The 24,951-nt window shown below is 33.6% G+C and overlaps 1 protein-coding gene across 1 annotated transcript in view; it reads right to left on the bottom strand.

Annotated features, from left to right (window-relative positions):
• Nucleotides 1–24,420, bottom strand: part of LOC127831615 (neurogenic locus notch homolog protein 1-like) — a 40,163-nt gene extending 15,743 nt beyond the window's left edge. Inside the window, exons 1-14 of the mRNA XM_052356593.1 lie at nucleotides 24,372–24,420; nucleotides 18,636–18,806; nucleotides 17,736–17,861; nucleotides 17,516–17,629; nucleotides 16,426–16,539; nucleotides 16,032–16,145; nucleotides 15,390–15,503; nucleotides 14,907–15,020; nucleotides 13,539–13,652; nucleotides 9,279–9,334; nucleotides 7,446–7,527; nucleotides 6,852–6,962; nucleotides 6,383–6,496; nucleotides 4,865–4,978 (exon numbers count right to left, since the gene is read on the bottom strand). Of these exons, the coding sequence (XP_052212553.1) occupies nucleotides 4,865–4,978; nucleotides 6,383–6,496; nucleotides 6,852–6,962; nucleotides 7,446–7,527; nucleotides 9,279–9,334; nucleotides 13,539–13,652; nucleotides 14,907–15,020; nucleotides 15,390–15,503; nucleotides 16,032–16,145; nucleotides 16,426–16,539; nucleotides 17,516–17,629; nucleotides 17,736–17,861; nucleotides 18,636–18,806; nucleotides 24,372–24,420 (1,507 nt within the window). The remainder of the gene's footprint in view (nucleotides 1–4,864; nucleotides 4,979–6,382; nucleotides 6,497–6,851; nucleotides 6,963–7,445; nucleotides 7,528–9,278; nucleotides 9,335–13,538; nucleotides 13,653–14,906; nucleotides 15,021–15,389; nucleotides 15,504–16,031; nucleotides 16,146–16,425; nucleotides 16,540–17,515; nucleotides 17,630–17,735; nucleotides 17,862–18,635; nucleotides 18,807–24,371) is intronic.
• Nucleotides 24,421–24,951: the final 531 nt, after the last annotated feature.

The raw sequence follows: 24,951 nt of genomic DNA, 5'->3' as shown, positions 1-24,951 counted from the left end.
AGCTAAGAGTAATTAACAAATCGCTCATATGTTACATAATACATTAACATCAGAGCATCACATTTCAAATGTATGGAATTTATAGAGAATTAATTTCAATTTGATTACCACCAAACTATTATTCGATGAAAAGCAACCAGAGCAGCATATTTGTAACGTGTTGAGGCGAGACAAAATAAATCTTAAATAAGTATCACCTGCATATCGTATTGATTAAACATCTTAAGCGACAAAGCGTATGACTTTTAACTTTTTTAGAAAATTCCAACATCGTAAAGCTCGAAGAAATAGTGGTGGTATTGTTGTTTATATTAAAGAAGAACTAGCCGATGGTGTTTCAATCGTAAAAAATCATTATGATACAATAATTTGGTTAAAATGTGATCGTACATTTTTTAATATCCCAGATGATTTTTATATATGTGCCACTTATGTATGGGGACATGATTCTCCAGTATATAATACCTTTAATGTAGATCTCTTTGAAATTTTAGAAAACGATATAACTTATTTTTCGGAATTTGGTAAAATATTTGTTACTGGCGATCTTAATAGCAGAGTTGGCAATAAATGTGATTTTATTGTACAAGATAAAATAAATACTGTATATGATGACTCTGATTACTGCCCAGATAACACCTCAGTTAGGGCCGCTGTTGATAGCTCACTAAATTGTCATGGAGTTAGATTACTTGATCTATGCAAATCCACTAGTTTACGTATTGTTAATGGTAGAGTTGGAAATAGCTGTAAGCAAACCTTTTATTCGAATAACGGTACGTCTGTCATTGACTATTTGTTGACAAAAGAATGCAGCTTTTCAAATATATCGGATTTTACCGTGCATGATTTTAATGAGTTCAGTGATCACGCCCCGTTACATTTTTCGTTATTATGTAATTATGTCTCGTCAGAGTATCAGTCTTACACCGATGTCAATTATAAATTGGACGATGTGTTACGAGAGCAATTTCGTTCAGGGATTATTTCTATGTTACCAGCATTTAATAATATTGTGCACCATATAGATTTTTCAAGTCGTTCATCAATTAATGACGTTTTGAATAATTTTACCGAAACTATTCGCAGTGTTGCGGACCCGTTATTCTCCAAAAGTCGTGTTTATAATACCAACCCTAGTTTTAATGTTAATACCTGTATAAAACATGCAGAATGGTTTGACCACGAGTGCGTTACTGCACGAAATTTGTACCGCGCAGCTTTACGTGTTTTTAACCCTTGTAAAACAGATACTAACAGAGAAGGTTTATGTTCGAGTAAGAAATATTATAAAGACCTAATTCGTAGGAAGAAAGCCGTTTGCTATAGGCAACAAATGTTGAAGATCGAAAATTTAAGGAAGCAAAAACCAAGGGACTTCTTGCGATTTTTCAAAGCAAAAAATAGCGTCATTAAAAATAAAATATCATTAGAAGAATTTACAAAGTTTTTTGAAAACATTAGTAACAATAATGCTGATTTTTGTCATACTGGAGCAGAGGATTTTTGTTTAAATAATGATTTTAACTTAGAAAATTCTGCATTTCCTGAACTTGACATGCCAATATCTGTTGAGGAAGTTCGCAATGCGATTAAACATTTAAAACGGAATAAATCATCTGGTAGTGATTGTATGTTGAATGAATATTTCCTTGAATGTAGTGATATCTTATCTGCCCATTTATGCGATGTGTTTAACGGTATTTTTGTATCGGGTTTTTTCCCCGATAAATGGTCAGAAGGAGTAATAATCCCTTTGCATAAAAAAGGCTCAGTTAATGATGTAAATAACTATAGAGGGATTACCTTAGTAAGCTGCTTTTCAAAATTATTTACCACGATTTTAAATAAACGCATTGAAACTTTTTGCAATAAAAACACTATTATTTCGGATGCGCAGTTCGGATTTAGAAAAGGCTATTCAACTGTTGATGCTATTTTTATACTGATGTCAATTGTTCAAAATTATTTGAATGAAAATAAACGTTTGTATGTTATATACGTCGATATGTTTAAATGTTTTGACAGTATTTACCGCAATGCATTATGGTTGAAAATGTTTAAGTCTGGTATACAAGGTAAATTGTTAAGAATAGTGAAGGATATGTAAGCGAATGTTAAGTCACGTGTTAAATCATGTTCATCCTATTCAGATTATTTTAGTTATGCGGTTGGACTGAGGCAAGGGGAGGTAATGTCGCCGATCTTGTTTTCTTTATTTGTTGAAGATTTTAAACTTTACTTACAAGATAGCATTAACTCTGGTTTGAGTATAGATGATATTGTGTTGATTTTATTATTATTTGCTGATGACATGGCTATTTTAGGCAAGTCACCTGCTGAAGTCCAATCACATTTAGATAAATTATATGTATACTGCAATGCTTGGGGGCTAAAAGTTAACACTGCAAAAACTAAAATAATGGTATTTCGGAAAAGAGGGCGATTAAAAGAAAATGAAAAATGGTCATATAATGGTATTGATATTGAAGTTGTTGATAACTTTAACTATTTAGGCACGGTGTTGAATTATACAGGAAGTTTTAAATTAAACCAAGAACATTTGGTTGGTAAAGCCCTTAAAGCATTGAATACATTATTGTTTAAATGCAATGAATTTGACATAAAACCGAAAATATTTTGCCAGTTGTTTGACGCTTTTGTGGGTTCTATATTAAATTATGCTTCAGAAGTGTGGGGTTTCACTAAGTCAGATGATATAGAACGCATACATTAAAAATTTTGCAAACGATTGCTACAGGTGAAAATAAATACATGTAATGTTGCTGTTTATGGAGAATTAGGTCGATATCCATTGTATGTAAACAGGTTTGTTAAAATTATTAAATATTGGTTTAAAGTTATGAACAATGAAAATATCATTATGCAAACTGTGTACAAACAAGCCTTGAGCGATTGTAATAAAGGTTATACAAACTGGGTCTCAAATGTCAAGAACATGTTAAATAATTTTGGATTCGGTTATGTATTTGAAAATCCTAACGTTGTACATGTTAATAGTTTTATTAGCGAGTTCAAATGTAGACTTGTCGACAATTTTAAACAAGAGTGGTACGGTAAAATGAATAATAGTACTGTATTAGATATGTATAAAGCTTTTAAAAGCTGTTTGGAATATGAACCATATTTAGATTTACTTCCTAGAAGTCTTCGTTTATTTTTTGTAAAATTGAGAGTCTCTGCACATCCGTTGAGTATACAAACTGGCAGATACGCCCGAAATAACATACCACGTAATGAACGTTATTGTTTATGTTGTAATGTCTTGGATTTAGAAGACGAATACCATTTTATATGTATATGCCGCTGTTACACTGATTTAAGGAAAAAATATATTAGTCGTATATTTTATATTAACCCATCTGTATATAAATTCCACAAGTTATTAGCCTCATGTGACAAACCGGTCATTTCAAATGTATGTAAATATATGAAAGAAGCTTTTGCTATAAGAAATGCAATTCTTAATAATGCTGTTTAATAAATGTCATTACCGCTTTGATAGAATTTACGTATTCATGCAATTTGATTGTGTTTATTTATATTTGAATTCTTAAATGACCATTTATGTTATGTAATGTTATGTTGTTATACCTATTCATGTGACAGAAAATAATGTGTATATTTGTGTATTAAGACGATGTACTTATGTATAAGTCTGAATAAACTGTCCGTCTGTCTGTCTGTCTGTCGTTATATGTGTCAATACTGTTTGTGTAATTATGAAATCAATGTTAAATAAAAAGCCAGTAAGAGGCCAAGTTACATAACTTGGAAGTGAATGTTTTATTTTAGATATATGATGCGAATATCCTTTACTGGATAGAATTTAACAATTTTATTGCGGTCAAATGATATTACAATCCCATGCATTTTGGATTATATTAAGCTTTGTACCAGAGCATGAACTGGTTAACCCATATAGGAAATAAAAAGGTAGACAAATCCTGTTCACTTTACACAGCTTAGTGAACTTGCCAAAGTTTTCTTGTAACACTGTAGTCGTTACCATGTTGACAAGTAAAAAATGAGTAGCGTTCGTTAGTAGAAGTCAAGTTGATTCAGAGAAACATACAATGAAATAAAATTAATATTATAGTTGACCTTACGAATGCATCTGTCTTCTCCAATATCTACACGTTCACCATGAAGGGGCCTTTCCACAGATTTTGGCATGTATTGAAGCTTGTCATTAAATGCTTTATATTGATTAATTTAAACATTTGACCTAAAAATCTCCAGTAAAAAACACAAGAATACAATTTAAACAAGAAAAAAAGTAACCCTCAACTGTGCTCGAACCACTGACGCCTGGAGTCCTGAAGTAAACAGTTTCCCGCTTAAACCACTCGACCATCTGTGCTCATGCTATGAGCGGATGTATTGTTTTTATGATAAAGGCAATCCTCGTAGTTTCCCAAAATATAACGACAACAGCAGAACTTTCCAAATTATTCAATAGTTTCGTGTTGCAACGCTTTATAATAATCAGGTTTTCAAATCGTCAAAAGATGTATATAATGGATATTTTAAAGCATTGTTATTATTCAGTATTACTATTTCCTCACAAATATCATAACTAAAACGAAAATTTGCGATTCTGAAACAACTTTTTGTTAATTGTGTCAATTTGCCAAAACGTGAAAACGTTAACATTAACATTAACAATTCTCTATATCACAAAATATAAATTTAGTATATAATACGTATTTATTTTTATATACTTGAACTTATTAACATGAGGTTAAAGTTACGGAAATAGTTAATAATTAATCATGATGAATTAGATCAACATTACTTAAATATAATAACACAAGACACACATCAATACACACTAACATACCTTGGTCGCAGTACTGCCCAGTGTACCCAGGGGCGCACTGACAAATGTAGCCATTGACACGATCAACACAGGTCGACCCTGTCCTGCACAGCGACGACATACATTCGTTTGAATCTGGAATGTGACACGAGGTATATGTTTTACACCACTTACACACAAATTCAATTTATATAAGTACACTTTTCCGAGTTCAACACATCCTTGTAAGATGTTTACGCTTGATGAATTGAACAAGTTTCGACATTAGTATTTTGACATTTAAAAAAAAACATTTATGTGGTATACATGTGAACTTAAGTAAAATGGTAAACTTACCAAATTCAGTTATTTATGTTTTATAGATAGAAGCAACATGTTCATTTTGGTGGCTAATGGTTGTTCATTTGGAAATATTCAAATACTTGTTCTTATATAATTGTCTGAGTGGTGTGTAGTAGAATCGTCATTAAACAAGCCTATTTCTTAAGTTGTAAGTGCATTTTAATATGTTATTTATATTTAGAAGGACACAGGATAGACCTTTGTTGAGCACCGGATTTGAAATGTAGCATTTATACTAATTTGCTTTCGTTTGTAGCGAGTTGATGTATGTCATACAAGAACATTTCCAAATGTGTTGATGAGTCATAGTAAATCGTTCTTAATTTTATTTCTTTTCATGAAAATACGCATTTCCATATGTATTCAAGGATTAAAGAATCGTACAACTCCAGAGCCATTATCAATATAGATTATTTTTTACAATTAGCTTAGCACATATTGTTAAACAAATCTTCTTTTGGATGGTAATGATTCATTTCTGTTTCTTTATGAAAATTTGATAAGAAATACATATCCTCAAATTAGACGAGATGATAACGATTGAAATTGTATGGCATTGTTTTCAAATTAGTTTTATTTACAATAAAACCGGATGCATGCGTAACTGTATGAACTTGATGACTTTAGGGAACATATAGTGTTCGTGTCCATTAACCCATTTATGCCCGATGGACTCTCCCATCCTTCTAAATTTGATCAATATATTTCCAAAATTAGGGATGTCTAGTATATTTATTTCTATATTTAGAATAGTTCTTACAGAAATTCCTTTAAGCAACCAGCGTAGACCAAGATGAGACGCCGCATCATGCGGCGTCTCATCTGGGTCTACGCTGTTTGCCAAGGCCTTTTTTCAAGACGCTAGGCATAAATGGGTTAAGCTCAGTTGGGGGAGCACTCGCACCAATAGCGACGAGTCCCAGGTGCGAGTCACATAGTGCATGTACTTTTTTTTGCAAATTTGACACATGTTTATGTTTATTAGCAACACTCCTACTGAACTTCTTTAATATTAAGCACCCGAGGTTCGTCGATAGGAATGCTTCTAAACAAAATGCAATTTACTTTATTACAAATTGAATACTTATTTAAATAATAAAGTAGTAATGCTGTTTTCTGCGATTTAAATACAAGTATTACATACGCGATGTCATATTGGCTTCATTCATTACAAAAAGAACCACTGTATCATAATACCTGTTTGACACGTGACCCCCTCGTATCCAGCTGCGCATCTACAAAAATATCCATTGACGATATCTGTACACGTGCCCCCATTTCTACATGGACTGGACAGACACTCGTTGACATCTTTAAACATAACAAAAATAAAAATATTATGAAACCGTTTTTATGACTTAAATAGCATATAAATGAAACGTTAAGTAATATTTAAAACAATGGCTTGCACATTATGTAATACGTAACCGCCGATCAATATATAATTGACCAGTAACTATGAGTACAGTTAATATGGGTCTATATTTCAAAATAAAGTATAAATAAATATTTGTCAAGAATTATGCATTGAATTATAGTTTGGTTGGATTAATAACCTTACATGAACACAAATATGTATCAGACATTGCTAAACATCCAATGGTCACACATTTTACAAGTATATTGTAATCGCGATACATATGTGTACGTGAACACCTTGACGTACCTGTGCTGCAGTTTTTGCCCGAGTATCCCGAAGAACATGCGCACGTGTAATCGAAAACTTTGTCTGTGCAGATGCCATTTACACATGGGTCCGGACTGCAGTCATTAATATCTAAACAACAAACAATGTGGTGTTATTACTAAGCCATAATTTACCAATGCTTTTTTTGTATTTCAGAATGCAATAACACTATACGCAATAGTTTTAGCCCCTTATTCTCTCGCTAAAACACATGTTTAACGTAACAACCTCATGGGCATTACATATTCGTATTCTGAGGTTCACAAAATGGCAGGGGATTCCTAGCCAGGTAGTTTTGTATTATAAGTTTCAAAGTTGATACGACCGACATTGTAATCTGCGATTGTGTGACGTGCTTCAAAGTACGGTTTATGCCATTATATAGATAGAACACTTCCTTTTTAAACTGTTTGATGCAACATAATAATTCTGGCTAAACAGAACATCACAATAAACATGATATACATATCATGAATACGAATATTAACTAAAACCTATGATTAAATACTTTATGATATTGTTATGATATAAACGTTTGGCGACGTTGTTTAATTCTATATTCGTTTTACTAACCTGTCGCACATGTGCTACCGGTGTAGCCATTGAGGCAAGTACACTTGTACGCGTATACAAGGTCTGCGCATGCGCCACCGTTCTGACATGGATTCGGAGAACAGTCGTTGATGTCTATAATATAAAGTATTTCACACACAAAATAATTGTAATATTAAAGTTGTATACAATAAACAAAACATTTCTTTATATTTTATAGTATATGTGACTCAAAATAATGTAATATAAATCAACTTATATTTCTTTTCTTAAAGTGATCGAGTGAAATGATAACCTCATGAGGCTGGCTTTATATTTCTGACATTGGTTTGTGTACTTTATATTCTGTTTTGCTACAAATAGATTATAGTGGTGTATTGGTACTAGGACAAAAGGAGATCATTTTGGAAGGACTTTCAGTGATCCAGATTGATTGCTTGTTGTCATTGTGCTGTATTTCAGACACATGTTTACAATTTGGAATTACGCTTGACAATATTATTGATGACAGCTTAGGCATTTGCGTGTAAATCTAAACTTATTGACATATTTCTGGCAATAATTACTTGATTGACAGAATACTCCAGTGAAACCGTTAACGCAAGTGCAAGTAAAGCCGTTCACGATATCCACGCAAGTTGCTCCATTCTGACAGGTGTGGCCCGCGCACTCGTTGATGTCTGAAAACACAACTTATCGCTATACTTGTAGATATATAATGTGTGTCAACAATAGTATATATGGCATGTAAGCAGAATTGTCAATAAATGGGCATTTAAGACACTTTACAGTTTACTCAAACACACAGGAATATTCGATTTCGAGAATGACTAGAAGTGACCATAATCTCGATGCGTAGAAGGCCAGATTGAAAATCCGTGCATCGCGAGTTCAATTCCTGGTCCGGACAAATAAAGAGTCAACATGAAATCATTTCTTCGACAATTCTCCGCCGACTAAGACTCAATTGGAACAATCGACAATTACTGTGGGAAACTAAGTGCATCAATATCGGAAAAACGCACGACTAAGCGTACCAAGTTTATGAGTATGTACGTGTCTCTTAGACCTTCATTTAATTGAAACACAGTTATAAGAAATAAGGAAAACAACAACAACAAACAAGTCATACTCACTATTTTGACACAAGGTTCCGTTGTATCCGGGTGCACATTCGCAAGTGTTTTTAGCAATACCGTCTAAACACGTGGCTCCATTCTCGCACTTATGACCGGTGCATTCATTGATATCTTAATTGAAATTCGACACATTTTGTCAATAAATATACCCATGTGTGCTTTTATTAACGCCATGTTAACGATTTTTATAAACGCACAATAAAAATACTTAATAAATTTAGGACATTAGGAAAATTAATCGATGAGCTTATATTTAAATAGGCCATTATTCACGTTGTGTATCCGTATCATTAAATGATACACTGCAATTGTATAATATATTAAGTGGTTTCAATGGTTCTTTGTACAAACATGTTAATTATAAATTGTTGTGAATCATTTTATTGAGGCATTTTGATTGCTTTATTGAAAGAAAATTATATTTGCAATTATGCAATAGCCAAGTTTCGGTGGTGATTTTTAGCAAAACAATTCACTTTAATTTATTTATTTCACAAAATGCATTTTGCTTAGCTCTTTTAGATATCACACTCATAACGCTACACCTCTTGTTTAACGACAAATACACAACATTTCCGTTTTGATAGTTTTTTCGATGGTCAATAAACACATATAAAAACAAATATGGTAGGTTTGTACTGGAAGGTTTGTACTGACTCGTTTCGCAGTGATTTCCAGTGTACCCCGACACACAACTGCATGTATACGAATTCACCTGGTCCACACATGAGCCTCCGTTCTGGCAGATAGCGGTGGCACACTCATTGATATCTGAAAAATATTGTTCACAATCCTGTGTCATTTAGTTTCAGTCCAAACATGTAAATGATACGAAAAAGCATCTAATAATAATGGCAGCCAGTGGTTTCCACATTCCGTTAATAATAGGAATAATGGAAGGCCATAAATATTTTCTGGTGAAAACATATTGTACCAGTATTGATATGGTTACCGTCCCGTGTATTTTTAAGGCGGAAACCAATTTCATACACAAAACACGACACTACATACAGCACAAACATTAACTTTAATGCTGGGTTCCCAATATTTGAACGGTCAATACAAGTCAATGAAACCGGTAGAAAAGCAAATGGATTAGTGGATGATGCACGTCAACATTCTAGGTGAATGTTAGTCCAGAATGGAGTTATGGTCCTCATTTATTTGAAAACGTTATTTGTATATAGTGTTTCTTTCTGATTTGAGCAGTCAGTCCTATAACTTATGAGCAACAGCCGTGAAGTTTACCACAGTTGTTTTCAATATCAGTCTGAGTCACATGCATCAATAGATTCTGTTATAACGTTATGATATTGTTTTCTTTCATATGCATGCCAGTCTCAGGTAAGACTCAGGTCTCTCGTGTCAATGTCATTGTTACACTCTGAGGTCAAATGCTTCAAATGTTGATAACTATGAAAGAATTGGTATCAATTCTACGAAACATAATGGATTTTAAAATGCCCTAATGGTATTGTTAATCTTTATCAGGCAATGAGGCAAGACCAAGGTTTCTATGGTTAAGGTCATATTCAATTTGCTTCACATTTCCCTATAACAGCAGAGTTTAATGTAACCCTTAAAATACTTTCATACTTTGTATCAATCTTTTGCACGACGGTCACATTACATTCACCTCTGTGTTGGGCTCAGAACGGACTATTGTTATGAAAGCGTCTCATTCATGTCATGATCATTCCAGGCGTTCATCATTGAGGTTACAGTATACTAAACAATCTTTTGCACGACGGTTACATTGCATTAACTGCATTAAAGAAAACCATCTCATACCATGATATCTTATATCAGTCTTAATTTATTATTATATAAAATTGATATGTTTTTTATGTTAAGAAACCAACATACATACACACGTCGAAGCAATTCCTAACGTCACTCAATAAAAAAGTATGTTCAATTGTTTACATTTGTGAAGTGCATGGAATGATTCCATCTGCGTAAATGGGCGATAAAATAGTTTCAACGAGTTGCATTAAAACTCGCAAGTTTTTTGCACGAATTATCGTACATTTAAAAGTCATATTTCTTAATTTAATGCATGCGATCTTAAATATCCACTCAAATATACATTGAATGCGTTTGTTCGGTTTTAGCTATTTGGTAGACAAAATGGCGTGCTGAGCCTTACGCAGAGTTGTATGTGATAGCAAGGAACGACAACTCTGCGTGGAGATTGACTTCGTATAAGCTGTTTGATCTTTTGAATTGAATCTTGTTAGAGATTATATGCACGGATAGGTGAATGAGGCAAATTATCTGTCTAAGCATGGAACAGGGATAGGGGAGACAACGTGTCAGGGCTATCCAACATACTTGTTTCACATGTCGTTCCAGTATAGCCTGGCTTACAACTGCACGTGAATTTGTTGATGCCGTCGTTGCATGATCCACCGTTTAAGCATGTGGCCGCTGCACACTCATCGATATCTGAAATGAACATTGGTTAGGGGGAAAACATGCTTTGTTGTTGCATTAAGAATTGCACTGTTGTCTACACCAGGAGTTCGGAAATGCGACTTGTCTTTTAAGTCAAAAGGTTTGTCGACGATAAAATATTTTGCATGCACCAATACATCAAAATAGTCATTTATCAAACATAATTGGTAATATAATAACACGTTTTTATAATCAGTATATATTTATTTCTTATGGTTAGAAGTTAATTCAATTTAACAGAAATTTAGCCGAAACAAAAGAAGACAATAAACGGATTTGATATCTTAAAACTTGAAAATCGAATTGAACAATAAAAATCCTTTCTTTTTTTAAGTCAAGACCAGAAATAAATTACCAATGCTTAATTGTTCATGTAATTGTAAAAAACACACATAATGTTAAAGCAATTTATAGAAAAGTGTATAATATTAAATAGACGACAACTGTTTAAGTTCCTTTTAAATATTAAGAGTTAACTCTAAACATGTGAAGAATACTTTTGTTTCGGCATATGATCAATTTAAATCCTCGAGTTAGCAGAGAAATTCGCCCTGAAACGTAAAAATATGTATTTTCCACGATCGTCAAAAACAAATATTTATATGGTATCCCATGATTTTCAAGCTATGTAACTATCGTTATTACGTGACACTTATCACGGGATGTTAAATATTGAGCAAGTCATCGTTTACGATCCGTTTGATTTACAATATAATTCCTTTACCTGGAAATGTAATAACGGCGACAATGACAAATTTGATATTTTTCACTCAGTATGCGAGCTATCACTGTTTCAAACATAAATTTCAAATTAAGCACTAGGAAAGTAAAAAATACAGGGAAATATGTATAGCATACTCACTGTTCTGACAGACGTGCCCGTTGTATCCACTGACGCACGTACAGTTGAAGCCGTTAACACGATCATGGCAAGTGCCGAAATGCTGACAGGGAGTGGACGCACATTCATTTATGTCTGTGATAAGGTTAAAAAATGTTTAACTACGAGATGAAATTGCTTTTTTTTGTAATTCCATCGTAGGTGACACAACATGTGTAATGGTAATCACAATGTTATGGAATCGAATAAAGGAGTTTGTATGGTCTCCTCCCTTAACGATGAAACCGTTGTGACATAATTTGTAATGGTAATCAAAATGATATGGGATCAAATAAAGGGTTGTTTATGGACGGTATGCGAACACTTTCAATTAGTGTGATATCCTTTAATTAAATAAGATGCAGCATACTAGTTTATTTAGAAAAGCACGTACTTTGTTTGTAAGAAACAATGTTTTATTTACCAATGCTTCTCGGTAATTAAACAGTAAGTTGGTGTTCTGATGAGCATGTAATAAATCAAGAGGGCTATAGCGAGAATGTACCTTTTAAATTTTGACATTTTATTTTCTCAATCTGAAAACAAAACACGTATATGAAAAAGATATTTTGAATAAAATTAATACATTATCTTTGCACATTTAATAAATCAAATGTTTTTACTTGAATACAATTCGTTATAGACCAAGTTTACGCCGATACCGACACATTACAAAGGACAATTGTTTGCAATTGTCAAAACCTCTTATGTCGTTGATGTACTGGTACCACTTTTTTCTGAATTTTATTCCAGATAAAGTCATATTTATCAAAGTAGTATTTGTTAACAAAGTTTGATCGTATGTATTCGCATTAGCTGCCGCTTATGAAACTTGGGAGTTGTTTAATGACTGAAACAAAATGAAGAATTGTTCGATTTATTGACATGTGTGAAACGAAAATTCTATTAATACTATCATGTGTCATCTGTCTAGCACTAAATTATGCTAAGCTTATTAGTAGATTACAAAGAATTATGTACGTCTCTCGATGTTAAAGTCAGAGTTTTTCATATACACAAGAATAATGCTGTAAGAAAAACATGATTTCTTTAAATAAACAACCGCATTCAATTTTGCATCAATTAGTCAATGTACACTATTATGAATACAATCACTTTCTAATTTGCTGTAAAACAAAAGGTAAGGATAAAGCATGTGTGATATTAAAATCGTTGAAAAGTGTTTTGACCTGAAGCACAAGTAGGTCCCGTGTAGCCCGGTGCACAACCGCATGTATATAGGTTCACCAGGTCGTTGCATGTGGCACCATTTTTACATGGGCTCGAGGAACATTCATTGATATCTGAAAGTAGTAACACATTTCTGTTTGCCATGCTAATGTTAAATAGTTGTCCTGAAATTATAAGAAATATTTATTATTAATTGTACGTAAATTAAACTGAAAAGACATGGCTGTAGGTTCAAACGGCATTTTATTTAAACAAGAGTACAACATCGTAACGTTTTGTACTTCAAACATTGAGATCATCATAGAGAATACTATACGATTCGTAAATTAGACGTTCTGTAATTAATACCGATATATTGTGTTGTCTAGTAACTAGATACTTTCACATTTGTTTTAATTTATTTTGCTTTACTGTGCCGTGTTAACATATATACACTTTTGTTATTACCTGTTTCACACAAGGTGCTTGTATACCCTGCCACACAAGTACACGTGAATCCGTTCACTTTGTCTTGGCACGCTGCCCCATTTTTACACGGAGTGGAGGCACATTCGTCGATATCTGAATAGAAATAGACTATACCACTGCATAAAATGTACGTATGTAATGACACGTGTAATGAGAATGTACTTATATACTTAGTGCTAAGCTATGCTATTTAATCACGTCTACGTCACTATCTCAAATAATAACATAATTAAAACACCACTAATGTCAGGCTTAGAGAGAGATAGAGAGGGGGGGGGCGTAGAGGGAGAGTGAGAGAGATAGTTTAGTATTAGTATTATTATTTTAGGAAGAAACCCACTGTCCTTGACAAGTTTTGTAATGTTAGAATACCTTAATTGCAATAAGCTTTCGGACACTCTAAATTTTCTAACACCCCTGTTTTTTCCCAAATGGATTATTTTCCTTACTCAAAATTTCGGACATAAGTTTTTTTTCAATACTTAATGACTCTAAAATTTCGGGCAATTTGTTTTACAATGCTATTTTACAAGAATTCCGCTCTGTTGCGCCTATATAATGACATATCGTTTTATACACCGGAAAAAGGTCATAAAACCTGGCAGACAAATGCCCTATTACAATGGACCATAACATTTGCGTTTGTGTGTAAATAACAACGTATACCGGTTTTAGACAAGGTTTTCACCAAACAGTTTAACTTTAAACACATGTAACGGTAGATCTAATAGCAATTTATACTATACGGCCCGGTATTTTCCGATCACGAGCTATTATTCGTTGACACATTTGACGCTATATACATTGCATACCCGTATCCGATCATCAAATCATTATTAAAGAGTGTCTCTACAGTTTCGAACTTCGTATTTTTGTCTCTAAAGTTTTGGACACCTGTATTTTAAAACTATTTTGTGTATCTCAATTTTCGAATACGGATTTTGTATGTTGTTTTTAAGTGTCCGAAAACTTAGAGTAATTGTGGTACCCATTCTGGTTACTTAATTTGGAAAATACACACATGCTACAGGAATGGCAGAGATGTAACACATCACGTGACAGAGATGCCCATTTAAGATTGGAATCAAAGAATATTCCCAGTGTTGTGGTTGGTAAATATAGAACACACATTTTTCTCACTATTTAAACTACTAGATATGTAAGGGGAAAATGTGTGTAGCATATTCAAGCAACGACACACGGTTGAAATCTCAACTAGTCTACTATCGGAATTATTTTTGATATCATTATAAACAAAAAACACAGGCTAAAAAGGCAAAAAAAGGAAATATATATTTTGATCATTTGCATAGAATTTGAAAAAGTATAACTATGATGATAAATTACTCGTGTCACAGTTAGTCCCTGTGTAACCAGCAGCGCACGTGCAAGTATATCTGGCAATGCCGTCCGCACAGTTTCCTCCGTTTCGGCAAGGGTTAGATGCGCAGTCGTCAATGTCTTAAAGTAAAACAAATAAAACGTATCTTGTACAATTGTTCATCGATAATGCTGCACATCAATCATGTCGCAATTATAAAATATAACAACCGATGACAATACTTATAATTATTGTGAGAAGATAACATGTTCTTGCATGTGACAGTAGATGATTCTTATTAATGTTTCGTTTTTAGCATTTTTATAATTATTTAAAATTTAGTTCACCCAGAGTGAATTTTTATTATTGTATTTATTCAATTGAAAATTATAATGTTTCATAGGCATGGCAATTTTTCATATCAACCGATGTCTTAAAGATTCAATGTGGCAGATATAAGTTTGCCTTGATGGCAATAATATAACAGCACCATTTTGTTTTTCTCTTACTTGTGTCACAGTGTGTCCCAGTGAAGCCAACTGCACAGTTGCACGTGTACTTGTTAACGGCGTCGAAGCAGGAGGCACCGTTCTTACATGGGTTTGATATACACTCATTTATGTCTGATAATAAAAGAATCAACCTGTTAGGCAATTATATAAAGTATTAATGTTCTATAAATACCACCATAATAATATTTTTACAATTCGTGTACTTATTCACCATTGTAATTATTAAATATAAATGGATCTGATATTTATTGAGACGTTTCGGCATCTATTCTGAGCTTGAATGGAAAAAAGCAGTGACGACCTTAAAAAATAACATAAAGCTAAAACCATACAATAAATAATTATAGATGATACCAGCGGTTTGATAATACCACAATCCGCATATTTTCCAACTCATTCGTTACGTTATAGTTTAATTAGATGCAAAAGACAACAGCGATTGTTTTTATAAAATACAGCGCTATAACAATGATATTATGTCAAGTCAAATTCAAATTTTTAAAACAGTTTACAAAAGCTGTACTTGAAGCCGTTATATAAACACGAATGGTTTAGTAAGATCGGAACCTGTGGCATTTGGTTCATTGTCTAGCACTGCTATTGCACGCCCTTTATAATATCCATCAATGTAATGCTTACTTGTCTCACAGTGGATACCGGTAAACCCAGCAACGCACGAACACATGTATCCGTTGACACCATCGTTACAAGTAGCCCCATTCAAACACGGAGTGGAAGTACACTCGTTGATGTCTGCAAGCGCATGACTTTGTAAGATTGTTTAGCATTTGTCAAAAAAAGATCCGACGTTCAGTGTTATCCAGATAAATGAGCAACAATATAAATATAACTAAATTTCATAATACCAAAATATCGCTTGAATTAAAAGCATAGCCACTCCTTAATGTTTTAAATACATGAATACATAAAATAAATTTGATTTACGTATTGAACGCGAGTCATAATTGTCATCATATTGAAAAAAATGTGTTAATGTGTTTTAAGCTGTTGAAACATTACAAAGTTTACTCACTTGTAGCGCAGGTAGCTCCCGTGTAACCGGCCGCACAGCTGCACGTGAAGGTGGCAAGTCCGTCAGTGCACGTGCCTCCATTCTGACACGGCACAGAAAGGCAGTCGTTTGGATCTATTATAAAGTTTAAACATGTGGTCATATGGTACGAATATGATTTTTTATATACCACGGATCATTGTGTATGCAACTTGGGAATATCTCAGTGTACAAATTGTACATTGCCAAACCAAATAACAGTGTTTTAGAACATGCTCGAAATACTATGTCATTGGTTTTGCAAAGATTCGCTGACTTGATGTTTGTAGGTTCAATCACATTTATTTTATTCAACCCATGATCAAACTTAAGATATAAGATGAATTCCATTTGAACTATTGCAAACTGGTACAACTGAATTATGCATTATGAGAAATTACAGGCAAATTGTGGACTGCATACGTACTGGGCTTGGATTAAGTATGTAGTGTAGAAGAAACAGTTTGCAAGGCATGTGTACAACTGGTTAAGAGGTTGTTGCGTATAAGTTTCAATGCCTATTATTTTTGTTTTATCGGTGTAAAATTATATATATATGTGTGCGTGTGTGTGTGCGTGTGTGTGTGTGTGTGCATGCGTGCGTGCGTGCGTGCGTGCGTGCGGCCGGGCGTGCGTGCGTGCGTGCGTGCGTGCGTGCGTGCGTGCGTGCGTGCGTGTGTGTGTGTGTGTGTGTGTGTGTGTGTGTCTGTGTATTATATATCATTATCATCATCGTTCTATGATACTCAGATCAGCGATAACCCTTGAATTTCACAGTGTCATGCAAATGCAAGGGCGCGGTTGGTTGTCTACAAACGTGCACGAGCTCCACAGAGGAACAAATATTATTCTATATGATGTTCGTTGATTTTTGTGAGTTAGTTCAAATACCTAATCAAATGTTTAACAAATGTGTACGCCGAAGTATTTTATCACACACTGCAAACAAAACGAATCCAATATATTTAATGTCAACGAAATTAAATTAATTCACAAAAAACCTGTATTACGGTTTTTTCGGTCGTCAGATAAAATATTTTGGAGAAAATTTGATACATGTGATTGAACTTACTTGTTTCACATCTTGTTCCGTTATATCCAGTAGCACACGTGCACGTGAACTTTGCTATCTCATTGGTACACGAGCCCCCATTCATGCAGGGAGAAGAACCACATTCGTTTATTTCTGAAAAGTAAAACGAATTTTCACAATCCATATACGTATAGTTTTGCTTTTTAATAACACAAATGGAAAAAACAATTGTAAAACAGGAATGTAAACACGAACTCACCAGTGCATTCATAGTCATTGCTTTGCGTGTATCCAAGGACACAGGTGCAGACGCCTGCTGTACATGGTGCGTTGATCAGGTTCACACATAGATTGGTAACTGTTGCACAGGAATCTCCTACCTTGCCTAGGGAACAGATATCACATGTGTATTAACATCTGCTCGTATTTCTGGAAGACATACCGTTTCATACTTGTAAACTATTATTCTATTTCAAAGGTTGTTGTTGACGGCAACTGCGACAACACTATTAAACTATTTTATACATGGTTGTGTTGGTAATCTAAGTTTGGATGCACAAGTAAAGGAAGGAAAAATAAAAGTTCAGAAACATTACCAATGGAATTTAGTCTCAATATCCGCAAGTCGTTTATAAAAGTCAAGTGGCAATATGCCTTAAACATACAAGATAATACATACAACACATCACTGGCCATACAATGTTTATTAAAGCTAGAGTCATTGCCTTTTAACGGCCACCAAAAAAGAATTGGCAACTTGCTCATACGTCATTATGTGTTGTCAAATAACACAAATCAATGCCATAGGAAGTGTAACGATTAACTCTTTTTTTTTATTTACATGGCGATATGATTAATTAAGTTACAGTCACAAAACTAGTTTATATTGTGGTATCTGCTGACACTTCCGTGTTTTAATTTACTATCATGGTGCCGATTCTTCAAACTATAAGGAAAACGCTGTTAGCCTTAGCGCACCGCTCTATCTTAAACAAAGAACGGGGGTAATCCTCATTGCAATTGTCAAGCGAATCGAAGGTCTGTATTCGTTTGAATGTATAAATAGTTTTTGTCTTATTAAAGTAATATATAAATAATTTATAATTTGCTCAATATGAATTGAACAATATTAACTACGCTAGATTTTTGTAGTGATTACCTGCCACACATGTCGGTGCCAAGTCAGACCATCCTGTTCCGAGCACACACGTTCTTGTGCTCACTCCAGTCAGTTTGAACCCCTGGTTGCATGTGTAAGTAGCTACGGAAGTCTGCAGGGTACCAGTGGTAGAAACCGCTCCACTAGTGGGGTTTGTAAGAGTACCACAGTCTACAACCAAACCAATTGGTGGTATATTTTGTCATGCTTAATCCAGCATGCTATAAGTAGATATTTTATATTTATTTATTAAATAAAAACAAAATTCAATGTGAATAGTGCAAAAATTTAACGTAAAAGTATGTGGTTCGTTAAATAATTATATATTGCGCACCCAAATAGGGCCATTAATGAACATCAACGAGTTAAATACTATTCTGGCATACAGTGTACCCGATTGATCCTTTCGTGTAAACGCGTTATTAGTTATCTCATTTTATTGACCAAAACGCTACTTACTGTAATCACATCCACTTTTATCAGCTTTTGCTTGATACTTTTGGGCAGTCGAACACACACATAAGAGCGTATTAAACTGGTCACAAATGGAGTTTGCTAGTGAAGCACATTCTGTTCCAGTTGCCGTGCATACTGAAACACCAGTGAAAGTAAGTATATTTATTAATACAAGCATCATTTTTATAACAATTATTGTGCCTTAAGTACATTTCAAATCCAAAATAAAGAATGTTTCTGCTTTGGTAACATTCATACACCTATTATCGTTTAGTATATACACTCATACAATTTTGAATAAAAATCCCATATTTGAATATGGTGGCGAGCCAAGAAAGAACTTTTCGCCAAAATAGTTCTGATTTAAAAAGAAATTTTTTGTAAAAGGAAAATTTGTTAAAGTATTTATAACGGTTATGTGTGTAATCATACTGAAACAAATATTGTTTTATATAAAAGACGTCGGCGGGACGAGTGAGATCTCGTGACATGTACTTTAATTACGACGTGCGATCTAGTGAACGGAATTTGTGTAAGCGCTTTGCGTATCCAAAACAATTATTTAATACAAGATACCTGTGGTGACAAATAATTACATTACTTCGTCAATACTTTTTTATTGTTATGTGTAAATTATAAAATAATTTCAAGGCAATAAAAACACGAATGGTATCCTATGTAATCTCTTGAAACACGCATTATCGTAAAGTGTCTTTCCAAACACTATGTGTTTTACTTACCCGTTACTCCAATCTGAGCGTTGGTAAATTGCACAACATATAAAATTAAAAGCAACGAAAACATGACGGTTGATTATCCCTGATTACGAGTACAAATGAACATGTTCGAATCCTCACTGTTATATCTATGCTATTGCTTCTTTTAAACAAATAACATCTTTTTAAAGCACCCGTTTGGTAATAAATTATGGGTAGCTTTGTTAAATCTAGACCATATCGAAATGCTATTGTCTATTTGAGATGATTTTGATAAATGCGTGATACTTGTTAATTTGCCAGAGTATTAATTGATATCTAAGTCTTTGTTCAGTTATCAACAGGTTTTAAATATATTTTAAATTTTAAGTCACGTTAATTAACACGTTAAAAATACAAGTGCCATGTTTTTATTTCTGACCATCGTGCACTTAGTATGAACATATCTTGTTTAAATTAATTTCAAGTTGCTTTTTATTTACTCTCATTTTCAGTGAGTGATTGGTTCCGTACATAATATTACAAACACTTGTCGAAATATCATTTAGCAAATTATTTTAGAATACATTTCTAAATACTCATTGAATTGGTTTTTGGATTTCACCTTTTAAGGATAAATCAAAGATGGCATTTCCAATATACACAATGTCGCGAATACATCGCTATGTTCTATAAAGAGTCAAGCATATTGCAAATATGTATACTGGACGATGTTAATTGCAATAAGTTGCCTAATGAACATAATGATCTCCTTGGGGTAAATGTATGCGCCAAATAATGTTCAACTTAATTCATGAATGAGCAATATATGGAAAAAAACAACATAAAAAATTATTCAAGTAAAATGTCGGGCTAATACTTTTGGTAGTACGATAAGGCAAAGCTATAATGCTAACTCCTCCCATTGTATCGGTACCAGTTCGCGAAGCATTGGTTGAAGTGGATGTCAGATACAGAAGTAACAAAGTTACATATCCCACTCTTCTGTTACACCATACGGGGAACGAAACTCCTTAATTATATGTATGTTTATAATTTCCGAATTTGTTGACGTTGTTAACGCACGTCCTTTTCATTATCTGGTCATCTGAATGTATCATCATTTCATTATTTTCGATCGTTTAGTATCATGTGTAGCATATACTATATTTATTGCTATATAGTCAACATGATATTAATCTGAACACAGTTTAGCCGTCAAGAAATCATCTTGTGCATTTAGTCTAAGCTTATGTGTGTAATATACTTTTTTTTAATTTATTTACGATAGTTTCCAATACCCCTGTGTTTTTGTGTAGAGTCATGTTTTACAATAATATTTTGTCAAATGGAAAAAAATAAATGCTTCGCGTACAACTTCATTTTAGTAGCAACAGAGTTTAGTTTCACCATATTTATTTGTAGCATAAAATTGTTATACATTGAATTCCATTACCATTTATACTATCAACGTGTATGAACGGGGTGGAAACGAAAGACAATTTCTTATATAGTTCTTCTTCTTCGCTAGAGATACAGTTGCATGTTTTAGGACAAACGTAATTCGTATTTATGATTTGGCATTACAGGCTTTCATTACTCAAATTTAACAAAAAAGTTGACATTTGAAAGGTGTAGGTGATAAAGTAGCAGAATTTGGGCAGAAAAGAAGAGAAGTTTTGAGCTGTTTGGTAAAAAAGAAAGACTTGATAATCGTTTTGTAGCATATTTTCGGGTCGAATCGCTTAATATTAATAATGAATTTGTGAACCGCATCAGCTATATTTATATTGGTTGAGTTTTCACGAGTCTCGTCTCAATGTATAATGTGGTCAAATTGAAACGGAACATATCAATATTGTTTATATAAATTTCACGCAAAATTGAACATGATGAGTGCATTCGAGAAAGATATGTGACAGCGTTTCATTTAGTCCACAGAGATATGAAGGGAATGATAGTATGTTGCGTCGGAAAAGATGACCATTTAAGGCGCTACACTTGTTCTGAAGTGTGTGTGTAACATTTGAGATCGTCTTTTACCGTATGAAAATAACAGGTTTTTAATCGGTCTGTATACGTTTAGCAACCGTTTGAATAAATGATCGATTCATCTTCTTTAAGGTCATGGGAAAATAAATCCCTTAAGATAAGATTGTGGCAAGAAGGAATTTGAAGACAGTAAAGTTTGCGCTTGAATCGTTTTGAGATGTGAGGAATTTCTTAATTGCTTCATGACCCATCTGTACACAGGTGGTTAGCGTGTGGCTATGATATTAATTAGTAAAACATCATTTTGAATGAAAAATAATCAAGTTATATAAAAAAATAAACTTCTCTGAAAAAAAACAACAATTTCACTATCAAATATATATATAACAAGGTATTCAACTCAAAATCACACAAAACCAGGGAGCGTCGCTTTGAACAGCCATAACTTCATCAATTGTGCAGCGATTTCCATGAACTCGGTCTTATTCAACGCTTTAACGAATTTCCTTACTGGAAATGTACATTACTTGTAAATTCAGATTTTAAGAAATAACACGATGCGCAACTCGCGTGACCAACTCGTAAACGATCAGACCCGATTAATAAATGAAATCTTCAGGAGTAAAGACACACCTTCGCATTGGACAAATCAAATCACTCGTGTGTTTAAAATGTCACCCAGTTGAAATGTATGTAAACAAAGGTTCAAACTGTGCTGGGCAGTTAGTTTTGATGCATTATGTAACGGCAAGAACGGTAAGAATGTTTTTTTCCATACGTTTTAATGAATTAACGTACCTAGGTCCGTGAACTTTGGAGGGAAAATGCTCTTAACTCCGTGAAGATTTCAGTCTCCTTTCGGGTCTGATCTATGACGAACAAGTCATGCGATCGATTTGTGTATCGTGTTATTCCTTAACATTTTATCCAGCATTTGTAAAAAAAAATATTGCAATATATGTACATTTCAATAAAGGACATTCATGTCTGCGTTGAATAAGACCATGTTCATGGAAATCGCTGCACAATTTATGAAGTTACTGCTGTTCAAAGGGATGCAACCTGTTTTCGGGTGATATTGAGTTGAATACCTTGTTATATACATATTTGAAAGTGAAATGTTTTTTGCAGAGAATTTGATTTTTATGTGATAATTCGATTATTTTTCCTTCAAAATGATGTTTTTACTAATTAATATCATAGCCATACGCTAACCACCTGTGCAACTGTTGTGGACAAAAGAGATTGTAAATAGCTGTGCACATTGCTAGCATTCATCTTATACATTAATATTAATTCATTTTTACGTCTTCGTTGACTGATAGATTCCGATCCTTACTCATTGTAAAGATCTTCTAATGAGAGTTAACGTGTGCATCCAGATGTTATCCCAGCGGCTTCGGGTTGATTTTCAAGTTCACGAAGTCCGTATTGCGTACATTTATAAAAAACAGTGTCAGAGTATGCAATGATTTGTTTATAAACGAACAGTTAACTACTATTCATAACGATTTAATGTAAATTAAACAAATGTTTATTGTTCACATCACATATATAGTTGATTAAAATTGGAAGGCCAAATTATTTATGCTGGTTGAATCAAATAATGTATTTGTTTATCACCAATGTCGCATGTATCTGAGATGACAAAGATATGTATTGCACAGCGTTTAAGTGCAACATCAATGTCCGATCGATGTCAAGCATCACCGTGGACAAGTTTTAATGATTGAGAGTGAACACACAAGGCCGACCATAAGCATTTATAAATTGACATAAACTGAAATTGTTTGTTCTAATGTATTATTTACAATTTCCAGTGTTATTATTCTACCTTATTAATCTTTGACAAACCAAAAGTTACCTATAAAACCAATGTAGGTAAACCGTGTTGTCCTTTGAATTAGTAAGTTTATGGAGTACACATCACATTCAGTTTAAAATTTCACAAATGTTGACTCATTTCATTATCTATCCAAATAGCCTTTCTTTAATGAATCGCGTTTTATGATATCACGAATAGTTTGTATGCATTTGTAAATATAAATGTTTTTAAGGGAACATGATATGTTGTTTGAAACTTGTGCCTTAACTATATTATCACGGTATTGTTGAAATCAGTTGTTTTATCTAAGCATTATGATTTCTAAAAATAGTTTACACATGCTTATAGTTTACATCTAATGTAACCTGTTTTAAAGTGTCTCCATTTTATCGAAACCTATAAATCGTTAAAAAATTATCATTGTTTGATCATCATCTTTCATGCTATACAACGGTCACACCGGACTGCGTCCTCAAAACGATCATAACAGCGAGTTTGTTTGTGTGTAAAAAGCCGTAAGCGTATATGAAAGAATTTGTCAACAACCTTACTGAGGATCCTTGTATCTGTTATCTCCGATTTTACGTTGATACAACGACCAAAGATGCAGTAGGATCGCAAAGGACGCCTTGGAATCGTAGTGAAAACGCATGAAGGCGATGTCCAGACGCCATGATGCCGATGATGACCTAGAGGCGTTCTCCCTTTCATACTGCTAAATCATCATCGGTATCATTGCGTTTGGACGTCGTCTTTACGCGTTCTCACAACGATTCCAAGGCGTCATTTTAGATCCTACCGCATCCTTGGTCGCCATATGAACGTAGTAATAAGTCAGTCAGATGTGATGGGGATCATAAAACATAATAAGTTGCATTAAACATCGTGCCATAACGTTACTTGCATTTTAAACTGACTGATTGAGTGGTTTTGTATGTTGGCCGTACTTTTGCTACCGCGTTATCAATGTAACATAAGCTTTCATAAATATCACCCAAAGCGAAATGCATAATTGTCATTTAAAATGTAAACAGAAAATGTAGCTTTGAATATGAAATGATAATTATAAACAAACTACATTCTCTTTAAGATTCAAATTGTAAGCTTCATCGCATACAATACCATCTTGTCGCCGAATCTAACTAAATTAAACCTAAATACTAATGAATAGACTGTAGACAATAGTCCTTTGTTCTCTCAGAATAGTGATTAAAAGCCATATGACAAAGTCTTTTCAATAAGCTCTGAGATTCACCTGTAAGATAGTTCTGTTATGAAAACACATCACTAACATAAAGAATCGTTACAATATGGGTTTTATGTGGTAGTGGGCACACATAAGCTGTTG

Source organism: Dreissena polymorpha, chromosome 5 (genome assembly GCF_020536995.1).
Source record: "Dreissena polymorpha isolate Duluth1 chromosome 5, UMN_Dpol_1.0, whole genome shotgun sequence".
Classification (NCBI taxonomy): domain Eukaryota; kingdom Metazoa; phylum Mollusca; class Bivalvia; order Myida; family Dreissenidae; genus Dreissena; species Dreissena polymorpha.
The sequence above is the reverse complement of the archived record's forward strand: the minus strand, read 5'-3'. Positions and strand labels throughout refer to the sequence as shown.